General features: G+C 37.1%; 1 protein-coding gene across 3 annotated transcripts in view; it reads left to right on the forward strand.

Moving 5' to 3' along the window:
* Positions 1-18,311, forward strand: part of ZNF277 (zinc finger protein 277) — a 143,511-nt gene that overhangs the window by 84,474 nt on the left and 40,726 nt on the right. For 2 of the 3 annotated variants that reach the window (XR_012432798.1, XM_005550547.5), the window contains exons 2-4: positions 894-1,095; positions 10,150-10,238; positions 10,510-10,592. Coding sequence is in view for 2 of the 3 variants with exons in the window: in XM_005550547.5 (XP_005550604.3) it covers positions 894-1,095; positions 10,150-10,238; positions 10,510-10,592 (374 nt within the window). In the remaining variant the exon portion in view is untranslated. The remainder of the gene's footprint in view (positions 1-893; positions 1,096-10,149; positions 10,239-10,509; positions 10,593-18,311) is intronic. The other variant, XM_005550548.5, reaches the window with a different exon arrangement.

Consider the following 18,311-nt stretch of genomic DNA (forward strand, 5'->3'; position numbering starts at 1 on the left):
GCCTTACCCTAGTTTGTTTACCCCAGTTTCCTGATTACTAACTACTAAATAGCCTGTATAAGGTGACAGGTCTAGACGTCCACTCTGGCAGACTAAAGGAGGCTACTGTCACAACTGGCTGTGGTTTTAGGCTCTGAAATGAGAGACATAGACTTTACACACTTCAGCTCTTAAAGATACTGTAGATGATGTTAGGAACAGGCATAATATAGACAGGAAAAATGTTTACCACATTACATATGTCTAGTGATTGAGCAGTCATCTATGTTCACAGAAGCCTGAATACATACTTGTATGATAGGCAAATGATAAACATAAATCAACATAGAAAATTGCCATGAGGGCCACCTAGCACATACTGTGTCTACCCAGTGTGAGAGCTTTGTTCTTCTTTGTGACAAATAATCAAGAAACAGGAAAGAGTTTGCAGGTACGACGGGAAGCAGCTTAAAAGACAGGCCTGGCATCATCTGTAGCCTTAATGTATACCATTTACTTCCCTTGGTGTGATGATTTTCAGCCGTAGGTCACAATTGAGCCTTAGAACCTTAACCCAGAGTGTTGCAGCCTTCCCCCTTGCAAGTACCCCAGGAATTGCTGCCATTGGCCAGCGTCCAAGAAGAAGGCTTGAACAGCTGCCCTGACAAATGGGTTTCCCCTATTCAAGCAAGCAAATGAGGAGTTTGAGCTGCTTTGCAATACTCCCTGCCTCTGGGCTGCAAATGCTGTTTAAAATAATAATAAAGTATCCTACTCTCTAGCACTATGTATTTTTCCTTTTGGAGACATGTAAATATCTTTAGGATGTTTTTAATGCAGGAGGTGGGAAATCATCCATATGAAGAGTTGGTTTCAGCTTTTCTTTCTTTTTTTTTTCTTTTGGTCTCTTCCAGACAGTAAGGATTGTATCCTGGAGCCGCTTTCCCTGCCAGAAAGTCCAGGTGGCACCACCACTTTAGAAGGTTCTCCATCTGTGCCTTGTATTTTCTGTGAAGAACATTTTCCTGTGGCTGAACAAGACAAACTTCTGAAGCACATGATTATTGAGCATAAGATTGTCATAGCTGATATCAAGTTAGTTGCTGATTTCCGAAGGTAAGTTTTGTTTTTGTCCTTAAAAGAATTAAATTTGACCAGGTGTGGTGGCTCATGTCTGTAATCCTAGTACTTTGGGAGGCCAAGGTGGAAGGATCACCTGAGGCCAGGAGTTCAAGATGCCAGCTCTAAAAAAAATTTTTTTAAATTAGCTAGGCTCAATGACATGCACCTGTAGTTCCAGCTACTTGGGAGGTTGAGGCAGGAGGGCTGCTTGCACCCGGGAGTTCGAGGCTGCAGGGAGTTATGGTTATACCATTGCGCTCCAGCCTGGGTGACAGAATGAGACCCTGTCTCTTAAGAAAGAGAATTAAATGTATTGTTTATTAAAGGAGTGGCATAATCTATAAATAAAATAATTCCTATACAAATATGAAAATTCATATTCATTTTCAGGTTTCTCCTTACACTTAAAAAAGAACGTTACAACTCTTTTGTACTTCTGAGATTTTTTTGTTTTTGTTTTTGTTTTTGTTTTTTGAGACAGAGTTTCACTGTTGTCAGCCAGACCAGAGTGCAGTGGCACGATCTCAGCTCATTGCAACCTCTGCCTCCCATGTTCAAATGATTCTCTTGCCTCAGCCTCCCAAGTAGCTGGGATTACAGGCACCTGCCACCATGCCCAGCTAATTTTTGTATTTTTAGTAGAGATAGAGTTTCACCATGTTGGCCAGGCCTGTCTCGAACTCCTGAGCTCAGGTGATCTGCCCGCCTCGGCCTCCCACAGTGCTGGGATTAGTCATGAGCCACTGCACCCAGCCAACTTCTTTTAGACTTTAAAAAATATCTTTGCATTATTTTTCTTGCATCTGTAAGTTTGAGAATATCACATACTAATGGTTTTTTTTTTTTTTTTTTTTTTTTTTTTGAGACGGAGTCTCGCTGTGTCGCCCAGGCTGGAGTGCAGTGGCCGGATCTTGGCTCACTGCAAGCTCTGCCTCCCGGGTTTACACCATTCTCCTGCCTCAGCCTCCCGAGTAGCTGGGACTACAGGCGTCCGCCACCTCGCCCGGCTGGGTTTTTTTTTTTGTATTTTTTTTAGTAGAGACGGGGTTTCACCGTGTTAGCCAGGATGGTCTCGATCTCCTGACCTCGTGATCCACCCATCTTGGCCTCCCAAAGTGCTGGGATTACAGGCTTGAGCCACTGCGCCTGGCCACTAATTTATTTTCTCTAAAGAGATGAACTTTCCAAAGAGTAGGTAATACCCCCTTTGCAGCATTCCATGACATTGTAGATCTTATTGATGTCTCCCAGATTATGTCTCATGTTTTAGGCCATAGACATTCTCTGAGTGGGTCCTTCCAGTAATTCCAGAATAGACTTGGCAACAGGACACTGAAAAGGCAGTGTTTGGGAATGGGATCCTTGGATCCTTTCAAGCCGAAAGGATATTGCCCAAACAAATCTCAGTTTAAGTGTTGTGATGAGGTTGATTCCTTTTATCCCAATTTATAATTTCTGGAAGTAGTTGTCGAAGAGAAATACCTTCCCTATACAGTTACTGAAAGCATTAAATTTGGTGTATCTGGTAACATCCCATTTTGAGGTATTCTGTCCTGATTTCCCCATAAAACATTGTAGTAGCCCAGACATTCAATACCCCTGCATCTAAACTCTGTTTCTCCCAGGCCATATAAAACACTCCTAGCAAACAACTTCTTTCTCACGATAGGTCTTGCAGAACAGCAAGCTGTATTATTAAGAGCTGACTATGAAAGTAGGCAACCTGGGGTTGAGTGCAGGTTTTCACACTTCCTAATCTTGTGATTTCCTGCAAGCTGCCTAACTACTCTAAGCATTGGTTTTTTCATCTATAAAATGAGGGTAACACCAGCCCTCACGGTTATTGAATATTACATAAAACAAAGTATGGAATGTGAGGGCGATCTGGCTGCGACATCTGTCACCCCATTAATCGCTAAGGTTGATTCAACTGATCTGGCTGGCTAAGTGGCTGTCCTCTTCCTCCCTCACCACTCCGTGTTCATGCCTCTCAAAGCTGTGTTCTCAAAGAGGACAACCATCCCTGCTAGAAGAGGACCAGTCTTTGGTCAAGGTATACGAGTAGCTGCGCTTCCCTGCTGGAACCTCCAGACAAGCTCTCAAGTCCATTTGTAGGAGAACATAGGGTAGTCAAGCTTCCAAGATTCCAGACACATCCAAATGAGGTGCTGCATGTGGCAGTCTGCCTTTCTTTTAAAAAAAAAAAAAAAAGAAAGAAAAAGAAGAATAAGAGTATGTGTAGCATCTGCTAGTGCCTGAGACATAATGTGTACCTGATAAGTATTAGATAAAATGCAAAATTTTATTTGTATTTTTATTACCAAAGGTATATTTGAAATCTTAGTTTTCCACAACTATTGTTTGAGTCTTCTGTTTGTATTCATGCTAATCTAAAAACCTAATTATCATTTGTAAAATGTAGCTTTTGAGAAAATTTCATTCAAGGTTCTACATAATCTAAACTTTTGGAAGATGGTTTAAGTTGGTATAGCCAGCATACCCACAGAGGTAATGATAACTGTTCTCTAGCCTTCATCTTTGTCCTTATGTTCTTCCCGCTGCCTAGCACCAATACTGAATATTTACTGTGTGCCTTCTGTGTATGTTGCCTTATATCGACTCAGCACTACTATTTTTGAATACATTTTGGTGTTGCCTTATCAGGGAGCAGAGATAGGAGGAGAGTTAATTGAGTGATATATGTTGCCAACTGGTAAAATAAACTAATTCCTTACATGCTTTCGTAGGACATACTCTCTGCTCCTCATTATCATTTGTTATTCTTTATTCTCAATTAAAATATATGTGTGTGTATGTCTTCATTCTCGGAGTATTCTGGGAGCTTTGTTATATATGCAACCCAGTTATATGTAGTTAGATCTGTTGATTTTGTTTGAGACACTTCTTAGGGTAGAGATCTTCTAATTCATACTCAACCACTGAAAGAAATATTACATGGGTTATTCTTTCCCAAGGCTTCTATTAGTCAGCTTTTCTTTAATGCAAAATCTTTATTTTTCTTTTCGAGTCCTGGCTGGAGTGCGGTGCCACGACCTCGGCTCAGTACAACCTCCGCCTCCCTGGCTCAAACAATCCTCCCACCTCAGCCTCCCGAGTAGCTGGGACTACAGGCCTGCACCACTACCCCTGGCTAATTTTTTATGTTTTTAAATTTTTGTGGCTTCACCATGTTGCCCAGGCTGGTCTAGAACTCCTGGGCTCAAGTAATCCACCCACCTCGCTCTCCCAAAGTGTTGGGATTACAGGTGTGAGCCATCGTGCCTGGCCATGAAACTATTCTTTTATTCCCTTTTATCATATAAACACAAATTGTCCTTCAGGAATTGCAGAAGAATATTATTAACTACCAGTGGTAATTGAATAGTTTAAGATTTTTCTTTCTCCTCTGCCACTGAAGTATGTGAGGAATGTCTGAATCAGAGTTTGTATTCTCCATTGTGCATATGTATCATAGTTAAGTAGCTCTATTTGTACTAATCAATCTGTCTATTTGTATCATTGTTACTAATGTCATTGTCCTATTATCCATACGTGGGCAAGAAAATTGAATTATTTACTAGGTCTTGGGACTTAGGAGTCAGTAATTAAGTGTTGGGATTATTCATGCTTTAAATGCAGATATACAGTAAAATGGATGCTTTAATTAAAAAGAAAAGGATGCATATCTGATATAAGTACTTTCTAAAGCGTATCATTAACATGTATTTGAAATATGGATACCTAGATTTTCCTTGTCAGCTGTCCTTCTAATTAAGTAAAATTTGCACTCTCAGCAAGTAAAAATGTGATTAATTCTAATTAATCAGGCATATATCTGAGTAAACTCTGTTGCTTTTAAATACCTTTGACTATATCCAGTCTTCTTTAGATAATAACCTCCTACTACTTAAGGAAACTAAAAATTCCTCTCCCAAACAATCCAAGTATTGATTGTTATGATCAAAATTAAGTTGGAATCTTCTCAATATCATGTAACTTGTTTCTAATTTTAGAAGACAAGATATAAGGTATAGGGTTGGGAGGAGGGAACATGAGAGGTTCAGTTGGCATGAACACATTCACTCAGAACTCAAGAGGAATTGTTACTTCTGAGTACATAAGTAATAAAAGTGGTAATAAGAGATGGCCTTACCTGGTGGTTTGCAAGAAGTAAGCTATAAGTTTTCATGCTATATTTGTTTATTTATGAAACAAAATAACAATAAAACTTCCTGGGGCAGAAGAAATAAAAACAAAAATAAAAATCTTTCCATTGAGTCCATTTAACATAGTTATTTATACTGAGCTATTTGCTAGCTTTATTCAGTAGATAAAATTGCTCTGGAAAATAAATGTTAACCTCTTATTTCTTACCCTTTTTTATATTAAATTCCACACATTCACTGCTACTTAATTAACAACCATATTTCAAACCTTTTTGCCTATGTCAATAACCATACCAATTGCAGGGGGCTGGGCAGGCAAGATATTGCAACAGAATTTTTTGTGAGACAATTCCATGAGATGATTTGAAGTTTCTTTGGAAGAAAAAAAGTATTTGCTGATGACCTAGTAATTATTTTTATGGATTTTTAATGAAGTCTGAAATACTTTGATAACTTATCCAAATAGAGTTCCTACCACATGTTATTTCTTAGTGGCCTTTATATATTGAGTAGCTGCAATTGTAGCTTTCAGTAAACTAGAGAAGTAGGAAAAATACAGAAGAGAAGTACTAAGTGATCTCTTAAATTTGAACAATATGTTCTAGTGAGTGGGAAAAAATGCCACAAGAAGCATGTACTGAAGATCTGCTATCTTTATGCTATCACTCAGTTGATTACAATTTATCTGAATGCCCATACCATCTGAAAGGAAACGTATATATTGACACTTCTTAATTATAAGCTTAAAAACCACTATTATGTGTTTAATGACTAGGATGTTTCTTTACTCAAATTTAGACGTAGGTCAAAATATATGTTGTTGTTGATGTCTGTAGTATACCACAGTAAGATATGATGCCTAATTTTACGTTTAATTTGTATGGTGGTTTATGGTTATATTTTACTTTGTAACAGATTTTTTTTTTCTGATGTTGTTGTCACCCAAGTTTTGGTTAGGAAGAGACCACTCAAATGACAACTTTGTTCCTCTTGTACTAACCTATTGCCTGCTTTATCCCATGGAAAACACTTCCTATTTGAGGAGGGCAACTGAGGTTCTGCTAGACAGAATCTCCCCGTGATTTTAAGTCAGTTGATGTCAGTAATTTCTTCCCTTGTGCATATCACCTTGAAGTAAACTCTGATGGAAAATAAGTATGTCATGTGATTCTTCTCTTCAGACATTAAAGAGACAGTACTCAAACATAGAAGTTTTTGGAGACTGAGACCCACTGACTATTGGAATCAGGCTCCTGTTACCTCTGTAGAGGAACTTCTCTGCACCCTTTCCTACCCGGTTAAGCAATTCCAAAACAGCCCCAAACAGCTGGTGTCAATTTTCAGCCCTTAGGTAGCAATTTAGGAGCAGTTCAGTCTGAGGGCTGCTGTTAAGTAGTATGCCTTTCGGAAAGGGAAAACATTCTCTTTCTCTTCAGACTTCATTTCTGTACTTCTGGTTCTGCCTTGTCGAAAAGCATTCTATGTGACCTCATTGGTCTCTGAGGGGAAAAAATGCTTCAAGTCTCTATTACAACTTTAATAGTAGGGGCTCTTTCCTGTCCCTGCCTTCCCTTTTCTGCATTTCTTGTAGTATTTGTCCCCACATGACACTAGAGGAGCTGTGTTGTAGAAGACTGAGTTTGGCCTTGGAGTCAGAGAGACAAAGTTCACATCTCAATTCTAACATTTTAATTGACCTTGGGCAAGTAAGGACTCATTAAATAGTAGCTGCTAATAATTGTCATTATTGTCACTATCATCATTCTTCTCTTCTACCACGTTAGCCACCTATATGTGCCCTCTGACACTATTAATATAACTATTTTGTCTTTTTCATCAAATGTTTGCTAAAATGTTATTGTTTTTGTTGTGTGTCTCATTATTTCACTGGGATAAACATAAATTCTTCACTACCTTAGTCTTATTTAAATATGTTACTTTTTCTTATAGTAATAATTGTCATATATTAAACACCCAGAATTTTGGACAGTGTGCTTTACATGCATTATTCTATTTAATTATCAATTTATTTTGCATATGAATAAACTGAGTTTCAGAAAGATTAAATAACTTTAAATTCAGGTTCATACCTTTGAATTCAAAGTCCTTGCTTCTCTATTCACCATTGCCTGCCTCTGGGGTGGTAATTAATACATCAACTATGACACTTTGACCACTGTCTTAATTTAAAAAGCAAAACTGCTTCTAGCATAAGATCTGTGCAGATAAGCAAGGAACAGTATTGATTGTCCATTAGGAAAAAAGAAAGTCATTGGCCAGGCACGGTGTCTCTCACCTGTAATCCCAGCACTTTGGGAGGCCAAGGCGGGCAGATAGCTTGAGCTCATGAGTTCAAGACTCGCCTGGGCAACATGACGAAACCCCATCTCTACAAAAAGGAAAATTAGTTGGGTGTCGTGGTGCGTGCCTATAGTCCCAGCTACTGGGGAGGCTGAGGTGGGAGGATGTCTTGATCCCAGGAGGCAGAGGTTGCCGAGAGCTGAGATCACTCTATTGCACTCCAGCCTAGGCAATAGAGCCAGATCTTATCTCAAAAAAAAAAAAAAAAAAAGTCTTTAATAATTCAAAGAGCAGTCTGTTCACGAGGATCCAAGCTCTTACCTGGTCATCTGTTCCACATGGTTTACACAGATACTTTTCTAAGACTGTGAACATTTTCCAAAGTAAAGTAGTCTATGTATTCAAGGAATTATCACTGCCTTTCAACAGGCTGTAGACCCAAAATGGAACCAGTTATATACGACTGACCACTATTCTCCGTTTTGTCTAGAAGATACCATCCAGATAGTTCTCAATGGAGTGGCAACCAGGACTGACGATCCTCTCCTTGGTGTATTCAAGCAATAGCCATAAGGAACCTCCAGAGGGAACTTGGCCTTCCTGTCTTTTGAAGACAGTTGTCTTAGCACCTGGTTCTGCCATGTATAAATTTGATTAATCGTGAAAATAGATGTCTATATTTCAGTTTCGAAGAATAATACATCTTCTCTTCCTGGCATCTCTAATACAGGTTATACTGTGTTCCTTCATCCCTGTCACCACTTTGTAATGGAAAATGTGCTGAGGGGGGAATAAGAAAAGGACTAGGATTTTCATTTTTATTCTCTTAAGCCTCCTCTTGTCTTCTCTTTCCCCTTTTTTCCTCTCTACCATGGGGTGGTGGGGAAAGCAACTAGTAAGGAATGGAAAGATAGAGAGACTAGGAGTAGCCATGTAGGAGACTGAGGAGTACAAGGTGTTGAAGCTGGCCCAGGATGGCTAAGGAAATAATGTCCCAGCCTTTTGTAGGTACTTTTTCTCTATTTATCTGCTGTGATGGATCCAATATGCACTTGCCTACTTCTGAGATTCCTAATATGGAAGCCAGTGAGTTAGCCAAAGATTAGGGTACATCATTTATGTATTTGTGGTTTAAGGCTCAATGGGAGCTTAAGATTGCCATTTTAAGATCTCTTAGAATAAAAGTTAGCACTGTTTTATAAGGAAAGCGTTCACCCCTTACCCATCAAAGTTAACAGTACGGTTGTACAGGAGAAGAAAAACTTACACATGGGATTCTATTTTTATACACTATTCATTGACTTCTTTTTCTTACATATTCTATATTCGTTCAGTGTATTTTTATTTGATGTCAGCTCATGTCATGTTTCTCTCTTTCTCCCAGACCGCTCTGTAGCACAGACTTCTAATACACAAATGCCCTTTCCATAGAGCACCATGGTATTGGAAAATTAATGTTAAGAAAAAAATTAATAACAAAAAGGAGACAAAATGTTGGGAATTGGGGACTACTTAGAGAACTTTACAGGAATCTTCAAACTCTCTTCTTCTTTAAAACATTTACTGTGGACCTATTATATCCAAAACATTCCTAGATGTGCTACGTCAAGCCATTTAAAATGTCCAAATTTCTACTCTTTCCATATTCTTCATCTATTTCAATAAGTCCCATTTCTTTTTTTTTTGTTTTGTTTTGTTTTTGTTTTTGTTTTTTTTGGTTCTTTGGTGTAAGTTACTTGTTTTATCCCTCAGTTGTGTGACCTGATAAATTGGGAGCTATAGAGTCAACCTTTCCTTTTCCTTTCTCTCTATGAAAATAACACTCTCTTCCTGGTACCATTCAATAAATGAGACTGCAATTGCCAATATAAATCTTGTTAGATAAATGGAAAGATGAACCACTTGTTAAATCCTGTCATCTTACTCCCTCTTTCATCACATATGTAGGTCTGGGTGTTAGGCTTTGGTTTTTAATTTAGCTGGTGTGCTGCTTCTAACTCTGCTCATTAGATACAAAAATTGTAAGTTGGGCTATTTTTCCAAAGTCTAAATTTGCCTCATTTCAGACTCAGTGTGGACATATGGAACTTTTCTATCTTATATTATATTGATATTGATTTTAGACTGGTTTCTTACTGCATTATTCTTCTGACCTCTGTTCTTTGGATATATAAGATAACCACTCAGTTTTCTCTTTATTGCAGAGTGTGTGTCATAGCCTATTTAATCATTATTGCATTTTAAAGACACATAAACTTAGATGCGATTTCAGAAAAATTCATTATCACATAAAAATATTTCATTTTAACTTTCCTATATGTCTGTTTATTGAATTTTGGGATAGTAAAGTTTGGTTGTTTTCATGCCCTTACATGGTAATTCCTTTTTATTAAATCTTTATTTGATACTTCTATAATGCTCCACTGCCTTTGTATTCACAAAAAACTGCTAGAAAAGCTGTTTTAAGTTAACATTTGATTTAATGCGTTGGGATAATTGAATGTGCTTATAGATTCCTGTCATTCTAAAGCAAATAGTGTATTGAATCTTCTCATCATTCCTTATTTTGTATTGTTCTAAGGTACATTTTATATTGGAGGAAAAGGTTCACTGAACAGCCTATCACAGATTTTTGTAGTGTGATAAGAATTAATTCCACAGCTCCATTTGGTAAGTGTACATCCTGGCTACCATCTTTTCCCTACAGTATAAAAATTCAAAGGAATAATCTTACTGTCTTATATTAGAATTGCTTTTACTTTCATGATAGAGAAAATTAAATTGATGTGTTTATTTTGCCTAACTCGAATAAAACTAAAACAGTTCTTTGCCAAAGAGATCCTAATAGACACACACATCTGTAATTTTTACGAAATAAGTCCTTCTGGGAAAAAAATGGTAAATATCTTTTGTCTGATTTGTTTTCCTGATCTCTCAACAGAAGAACAAGAGAATTATTTTTTGTTATGTGACGTTTTACCAGAAGACAGAATTCTTAGAGAAGAGCTTCAGAAGCAGAGACTGGTAAGAATTGTTTTTAAAGGGTGAATAGTGTCTTGAAAATACATATAAATACATATAAAATCTTTTTTTTTTCTTCTTTTTTTTTTTACTTTTTGTTATGGAAACTTTCACACAGGTAAAAGAGGAGACAATACAAAAAGGTCTTAAAACAGAAAAAAGTATACACTTGACTGAAAATTAAAGCATTTTATGTTGAAAATGCAGAGAGAATTTTTGGCTTTGTTTTGCTTCCTGGATTATCTCTAAAATAACAACAGAACTTACACATTTTAGTGTAATTTTAGCTGCCTGACACATGCTAGGGTTCAGTAGTCGTGGAAAAATGCCCTCAGCTAAAATTGAGTTGAATTGATTAACCTTTTTTTCTCCCCTTCACTGGAATGTGCTATGCACTAGCGTTTTTTTAATTTCCCTTTATGAATTAAGCATATGGTTTAATCTACATAGTAGCCTTTCTGGTTTTCAGCCTTAACCATAAGCAAGCTAATTTGAAAACCTCAGCATATTTAACCTTTAAAAAAGATGATAGCACATACAAGCATGAAAATTTTTATTTTATTTTATCTTATTTATTTTATTTATTTATTTATTTATTTTTTGAGATGGAGCCTCACTATGTTGCCCAGGCTGAAGTGCAATGGCGCGATCTCGGCTCACTGCAAGCTCCGCTTCGTGGGCTCATGCCATTCTTCTGCCTCAGCCTCCCGAGTAACTGGGACTACAGGCATCCGCCACCACGCCCGGCTAATTTTTTGTATTTTCAGTAGAAACGGGGTTTCACCATGTTAGCAAGGATGGTCTCGATCTCCTGACCTTGTCATCCGCCCGCCTCGGCCTCCCAAAGTGCTAGGATTACAGGCGTGAGCCACCATGCCCAACCGAAAATTTTTATTTCCATTAGTTCATCAGAAAATAATGTTTTTAATTGTTAATTTTGTTTAAAAGCACATGGGTTCTCATCATTTGTAATTTAATCTCGACTATTACTTGAGGTTGACTTGCTGTTCCTTTAGTGATTTCTCATAAATCTTTCTTGTATCTTTGGGCTTGGCTAAATATGTTATAAGAGAGAGATGATTTAAATATTTGTGCTATATCCTCAAGAGATCTAGGAGAAAAATAAATACTATTTACCATAGTCATATAATTTAAGAAAGTCCCTGGAAGCATGTTTTATTTTGTAGACATCCCAAATGATTTTTTATTCCAGTATGGGAAGGTGATACCGATGGATACTGATTTATATGTAAGAAAAGTTATGCTTTTCCTGTACAGCAACAGCAGTAAAGAAACAGGACTTCCTGAGTTTCTCTTCTCTCCTTACAGCAGTGTCTTATGAAATATGTAAAACAAGGGTAAATGTACTATCATGTCTTATGAATGTTATTTGTGTGCACTTATTCGTAATTTTCAATTTACATGAATTTTCTCACTGTTGCTAACCGTGGCCTTAAGAATGATCAAAAGCCATCAAGGATTGATTTATAAGAACTCAAACCCTACTACTTCAGCCATTCTTGTTCTTTAGTATGCAGAATCTTTACCATATGTCTGTAGATGGACTTAGGTCTCTAAAAATACCTACATATACTGCATTTAAGTTACCTTTTTTACTTTACAGTTTGATAAAGCAATACATTTAATAAAAGTGAGCATTATGCCAGCTTACAGAAACAAAATAAGAATAAAAAGGCAATTAATCCATACATGTTCATTGAATTTCTGCTTAAGTTAGATGCCTGTACAAAGAAGTACAAGAGTACAAGGCATACACAAGAGTGTATAGTCTGGAGAAGAAAGATAAATATGTATTCTTACCTTGGTAGTAGAGATAATGATAAAATATCTTGCTGGGCTTATGAAGATTAAGTGACATGTAATACACTTAGAACACTGCCTGGCACACGGAAGGCACTTAACAAATATTAGCCAATAAAAATAATAGTAATAATGCTGTGTCTTAACAATGAGAAGGATTTGGATAGTTAAGAGAGTTGTAGAGAAGGGAAGAAAGATACATATGCATCTAAATGTTCAAGGTGTATTCAGAAAAATCGAGTAAAAGTCTACTCTGGCTTAGGTGGAACATTTTTTATGGGGAGTAGTATAAGATAAATTTGAAGAGGTAAAATGGAGCTAAATTGTGGAAATCCTTCAGTGCCAGAAACTTGACTTTGTAGTAATAAAGACCCATTAATGTACCCTCATTGCCCATCAGTGGCATGAAGAAAAGAGTAAATGTAACTGTGTATAAATCCATTTCAAGCTGTCAAACCCTGAGAAAGATCAGACCAACTTGGGGATTGGAAGTAAGCTAACAATGACTGATGATCAGCCACAAGCCATGCCTTGTATTTGGTTCTTGCTTCATAGCACCCTGTGAGGTGGCTATTAAATGCCATTCTATTTATGAGTAAAATGTGGCAGCTTAAGGAAGCTTAATTTGCCCAGGAACACATAGTGAATGAGGTGCACAGCTAGAGTTTCAAACCAAATGTTCCAGATACATGCCTTTTAAGCCATGCCATGCCAGCATAGTAATTATTTGGCCCCTCACGTGTCTGGTACTATTATTCTAGGCTCTGGGAATCTCTGTGTCCTGGGTGCTCATGGTCTGACAAGTCTGTGTAGGGAGGGGATTCAGGCTTGGATTGAAGTTTAGGGAAAGCAGAGGCAGTTTACAATAGCCCGCCGCTGGAATTCTGATTAGAGGATCAACAAAAAGTAAAAAAAGCTTGCCAAGCAGCAGGAAGACAGGCTGAATTTGCCATCAGCCAGTTCATCACAGTTTTATGCTACATAGCATGGAAGCATGAGGTCAGTGTGGGTGATTCTTCTGTGGGTGTTAGCAATGATTATAGGATCTATCTCTTTTACATAGAAAGAACTTTACAAATCAGTGAGAAGCATGTCCAGAAAGAAGTCTAAATCATTAAATGAAACAAAAGTAACGGTATACTTTTTCTTATTCTGTCAAGTTAACAGGATTTGAAAATAATAGTACTAAATGGTGGCAAGAATGTTAAGAGACAAGTACTTTTTCAGCTGCTTTTAAGAATGTAAACTGGTATACCATTTCTGAGAGGCGCTTTCTCATCATGCGTTGGAGCTCTTGAAGATGTTTATGCCCTTGGCCCATAGTGTGCAAGAACTCATCCTAGGAAGATTACACAGCCAGAGGGTTTTGAAGTCCCTCACTCTACCACAGCTTGGTGGTGGTTTCCTTATGTTGCTACTACTTATACTTTATCAAACAATTTTTTATCAATGAGAATTTCAGTCTAGTTTCTAAAACATGTAATTTAAACTAATCAAACTGCTTTATGATAATGGATGTATAATGTAGTCAGTGTTTGAGTGACCCCAGCTCAGTATTTCAACTTAAGGACCTTGAATTGAGGATCTTGAGAATCTCAACTTGAGGATCTCAACTCAAGTCCACGAGGAAGAACCCTCAAACTAGAGTATTAGTAGGGCATTTGCTGACTTGATTTGCATTAATGATGATTTGCATATGTATTATTCTTCAATATTTATTCTTTCATGTGGAACTCTAAGTAAAAGGCATATAGTTTAAGTACCTTTGTATGGTTTGCTCTTAATTCAAAATGACTTTGTAACTTCAGGGCAGAAACTGTGTTGTATATGTAAACATCCTTCCTAGTCCTCCCTATACTCCTAAGTTCATATTGTTATTTTTCCCCAAACCTCATTTTAAACAAACAAACAAAACTCTGTTTTCTGTGTGAGTGGCTGGAGGTATATAGAGTTTAAATGATTCACTGAAAGTTACAGTAGCAGATTTTATGCTAGAACCATATTTCTTTTTCCACTTTCTTTGAGATTTCACTGGTTTCTTGACATTTACAAGATTTGTATGTGTTCCCAGTTTTCTTTTTGAAGAGCTTGATTCCTACTTGACACTTCTTTGAACATTTTCATCCATATGCTGAAGGGAACTACAGAATTAGGAAGATTCTCAAGGATTTCAATAGCTTGTACACCTACTTCCCTTTGGCTTCCTTTAAAAATTCTCCCTTGATCTTGGTGCATTATTCTCTTATTTCTCATCAGTCTAGCTTAGTCTCATCCAGTGGTTCTTTTCCCTCTTTTCTCTTAAATATGCGTACGTATGTTTCCCAAGATCTTATCCCCAGTTCAGGGCATGCACATCCGTGTAGCTACCACTGTTATGCCTGTGGCTTAAATGTTAGTGCTGGTGCAGAGCAGGCAGGCAGAGTAAATATTCATTAATTGAGTTCATCCATAGCTTTCATCCTGGCTCACTTCTGAACCCCAAATCTGTATTTCCTCATATGAAACTTTTCCATTTGGATTTCCAGTCCGCACTTTAATATGCCTAAAAACAGAACTTATTTTTTTCCTCCCCTAAAACTTGCTGTTTGCCTGTTCTCCTTTTATTACATAATGACACCACCATTCTCCTGGTCACTCAGTTTGGAAATCTCTAGAAGCATATTTAATTGATTCTTTTTTTCTCACTCCTATAGCTAAGTCATTTGTCAAATCCTACCAGGTCCAGCTGAGTCCCAAGTCCCACATCCATACTCATACTTACCTTGTCTATAGACTCACCTCTTCAGGCAATTGACACTGCCTCCAGAATGTTAATATTAAATGATTATTAAAATTAATTAATATTACTATTAATAGTAGTTGATTGTTATCTATTAATATTAATAAATAACATAAATGACTTCTTTTTTTTCTGACAAGATCTCCCTCTGTCACCCAGGCTGGAGTGCAGTGGCTCACTGCAACCTCTGCTTCCTGGGGTCAAGTGATCCTTTTGTAGCAATGGCATCTCACTGTATTGCCCAGGTTGGTCTCGAACTCCTGGGTTCAAGGGATCCTCCCACCTCAGCCTCCCAAAGTGCTGGAATTACAAGAGCAATCCATTGTGCCTGGCCCTGTTCTCTTCTTCAAAAACCTGCACTGTTCTTTATTGTCTTCATGTTCTTAAGGTTTTCTAGGCTCAAACTGCATTTCCAGTGTGTTTTCCCTAAATTGTCCAGTGTCCAATTAATTCATTTATGCAACAAATATTTATCTTGTACCAGATATTTTATAAATACTATTGACATAGCAGTGGATAAAACAGGCAATGGTCCCTGCCCTTGTGAAGTTTACACTGTAGTATAAACATTACTTTTCTCACATTTGTCAAGTATGTTAGGTACTTTCAGGATTCTACTTCATGAACTAGGAATGGCAACCCCCACCTATGTAGATACATATCCCTCAAGGCATTGCTCAACTGCCACATTTTCCAAAAGTTTCCCGTATGCCACCTGTCAAAATTAATAACCTCTTCTAATTCTATTAACACCCTATTTTATTTGGCTTTTCAATTATAGTTAGTTATTTTAAAATCTGTCTTCCTTACGAAGATGCCCCTTAGCAGTTCAGACTGTTGTATTAGCTTTTGTATCTTCTCTGAGGCTTGCTCTTAAGTATGAACTGAAATTTAATCCTGAAGTATTGGCTTGTATTTCTATAAAGCCATATAGTCAAATATCCCTGATTAACAAGGATACAATATAGCTAAGGCAGACATCTATAATCACTGCATTACACTTTGCACTTCAACATAAAAAAATCCTCAGTTTTTCCTTTGTCTACAGGAGAAAATGTGTGGTATTCATAAGCTCTCAGTAGCAAGATGTAACTTAACTAAATTGGGAAAAAGGGAAAGGTAACTGTATGAAGGTGTTTTTTTAATCACTATTTCAAATGTCAGAGATATTCATGACAACTACACATTTTTATAAAAGTTTTAACGTATATAACAAATTTATCTTCAGGAGAGAAACAGTTTTTTCTGTTTTCAATTCTACTTCATGTGTCTCACCTCTCCCCACAATCAAGCCACAACAAAATGAAATTGCATATCTCCCACTGAGAAGATTGTTCTTCGTCATGCCACTTTTTTAAATATAGATTTTAGAGACTTTCAGTAAAGGATCAAATTACTGTATGCCAACAAACTCAAAGTAAAAAAATCAATTTATATTTATACCTTTCTTGCATAATTCCTATCTTTCAGGCACAATACAAGTTCTAAAACTGCATCTAGAATAACATTTTCTTAAATATAAGATGATATTTCCCATTGAATGTAACATTGTTATTAACAGTGCAACAGAGATCAGTTTAGCTGCAATGACCATTGAGTAAGTTTAACCTTCAGATTGATGACTGCTTTCTTTGGGGAACAAATGGTAATCACAATCTGAAACAATATTATTTTGAGTGCTAAGGTTTACCACTTTGAGCATCTTCAACAAGGACTTAAAATTTACGTGACATTTTGTATATATACTGGTTGAGTGAGATCAGGCAGGAAATATTACCCCTGTTTAACAGGAAATGCAAGGTCAAGGACAGTAAGAAACATGCACACAACCATCGTTATACACTGTGTAAAACACAAAGGGAAACAACTCAAACTCCTAAATTTCCAACCCCAACCACCATTCTCTTTCTAATTGCACCAGGATACTTTATCACATTTGATCTTTTCTTTAAGCAAATGTGACTTTTTTTTTTTTTTTGACAGTGTCACTCTGTCATCCAGGCTGGAGTGCAGTGGCACAATCTTGGCTCACTGCAACCTCCACCTCCCAGGTTCAAGCAATTCTCATGCCTCAGCCTCCCGAGGAGTAGTTGGGATCACAAGTGTGTGCCACCACACCTAGCTAATTTTTATATTTTTGGTAGAGACGGGGTTTTACCATGTTGACCAGGCTGATCTCAAACTCCTGACCTCAGGTGATCCACCCACCTTGGCCTCCCAAAGTGCTGGGATTACAGGTGTGAGCCACTGTGTCCAGCCAAATGTGACATTTTCTAAATTGACATTTGTTAGAATTAATGAAAATGGCTCAACAGGACAAATAAATAATAATATTCTGTTTTCATTGTAAATAATTTTTTAAAGAAAATCTGATTTCCTGTTCTCTTACTTCAGTAGTAGGTGGGAATTTCTTATTCCCTTGGGCCTAAGCTTCTTATATTTTATTTTAAAACTATACCTGACCTTGGAAATACAGGAAAGTATACAGGAAGTACTTCCTCAGGCTGGTAATACTATACTGAGTCATGCCATGCTGATAGCTTTCTTTTTCCTTTTTCATCTAAAAGATGGGTATTTTGTAATCTCCCATGTCCACCTATTGAATTTTTTGAAGTCCTTCTCTTCCCACCTAAGCTAAATTCTCTTATACCTTTAATACAAATAGGAATTTGGCTTTTCTAGTTTTTTGTGTGTTTAACTCTTGCATTTTCATTTTATCTTGCACGTCTACCTTTTTTCATTGTGATGATATATTCCATGTGAATGATTAAATTCATCTCATTTTTTTATCTCCTAGTTCATTTTTTTTTAGATATTCTGTTCTGTTTTGAAGACACTCTTCAAAAGCTATCTCAGTGAGACTCAAAGTAGGAGAAAAATACTATATTTCTATGCTGTATAGCAAGCAGATGGCTGTTGTCTTTATCATTGCAGATTCAGAAACGGTGGGAGGTACTGATATCTTTCAAGAAGGTGAAATATTAGTCAGATCAAATCTCATGGATTTGGGGGTGTATATCATCTTCCAGTTAAGAAATTTCTCTCTATCTTTTATGTTTCACTGTCTTATTTCAGTCATTGACATGGATGGCTTTTCCTCATTTGTTTATTAAGATTCTAAT

The sequence above is a fragment of the Macaca fascicularis genome, chromosome 3, assembly GCF_037993035.2.
Source record: "Macaca fascicularis isolate 582-1 chromosome 3, T2T-MFA8v1.1".
In the NCBI taxonomy this organism is placed as follows: domain Eukaryota; kingdom Metazoa; phylum Chordata; class Mammalia; order Primates; family Cercopithecidae; genus Macaca; species Macaca fascicularis.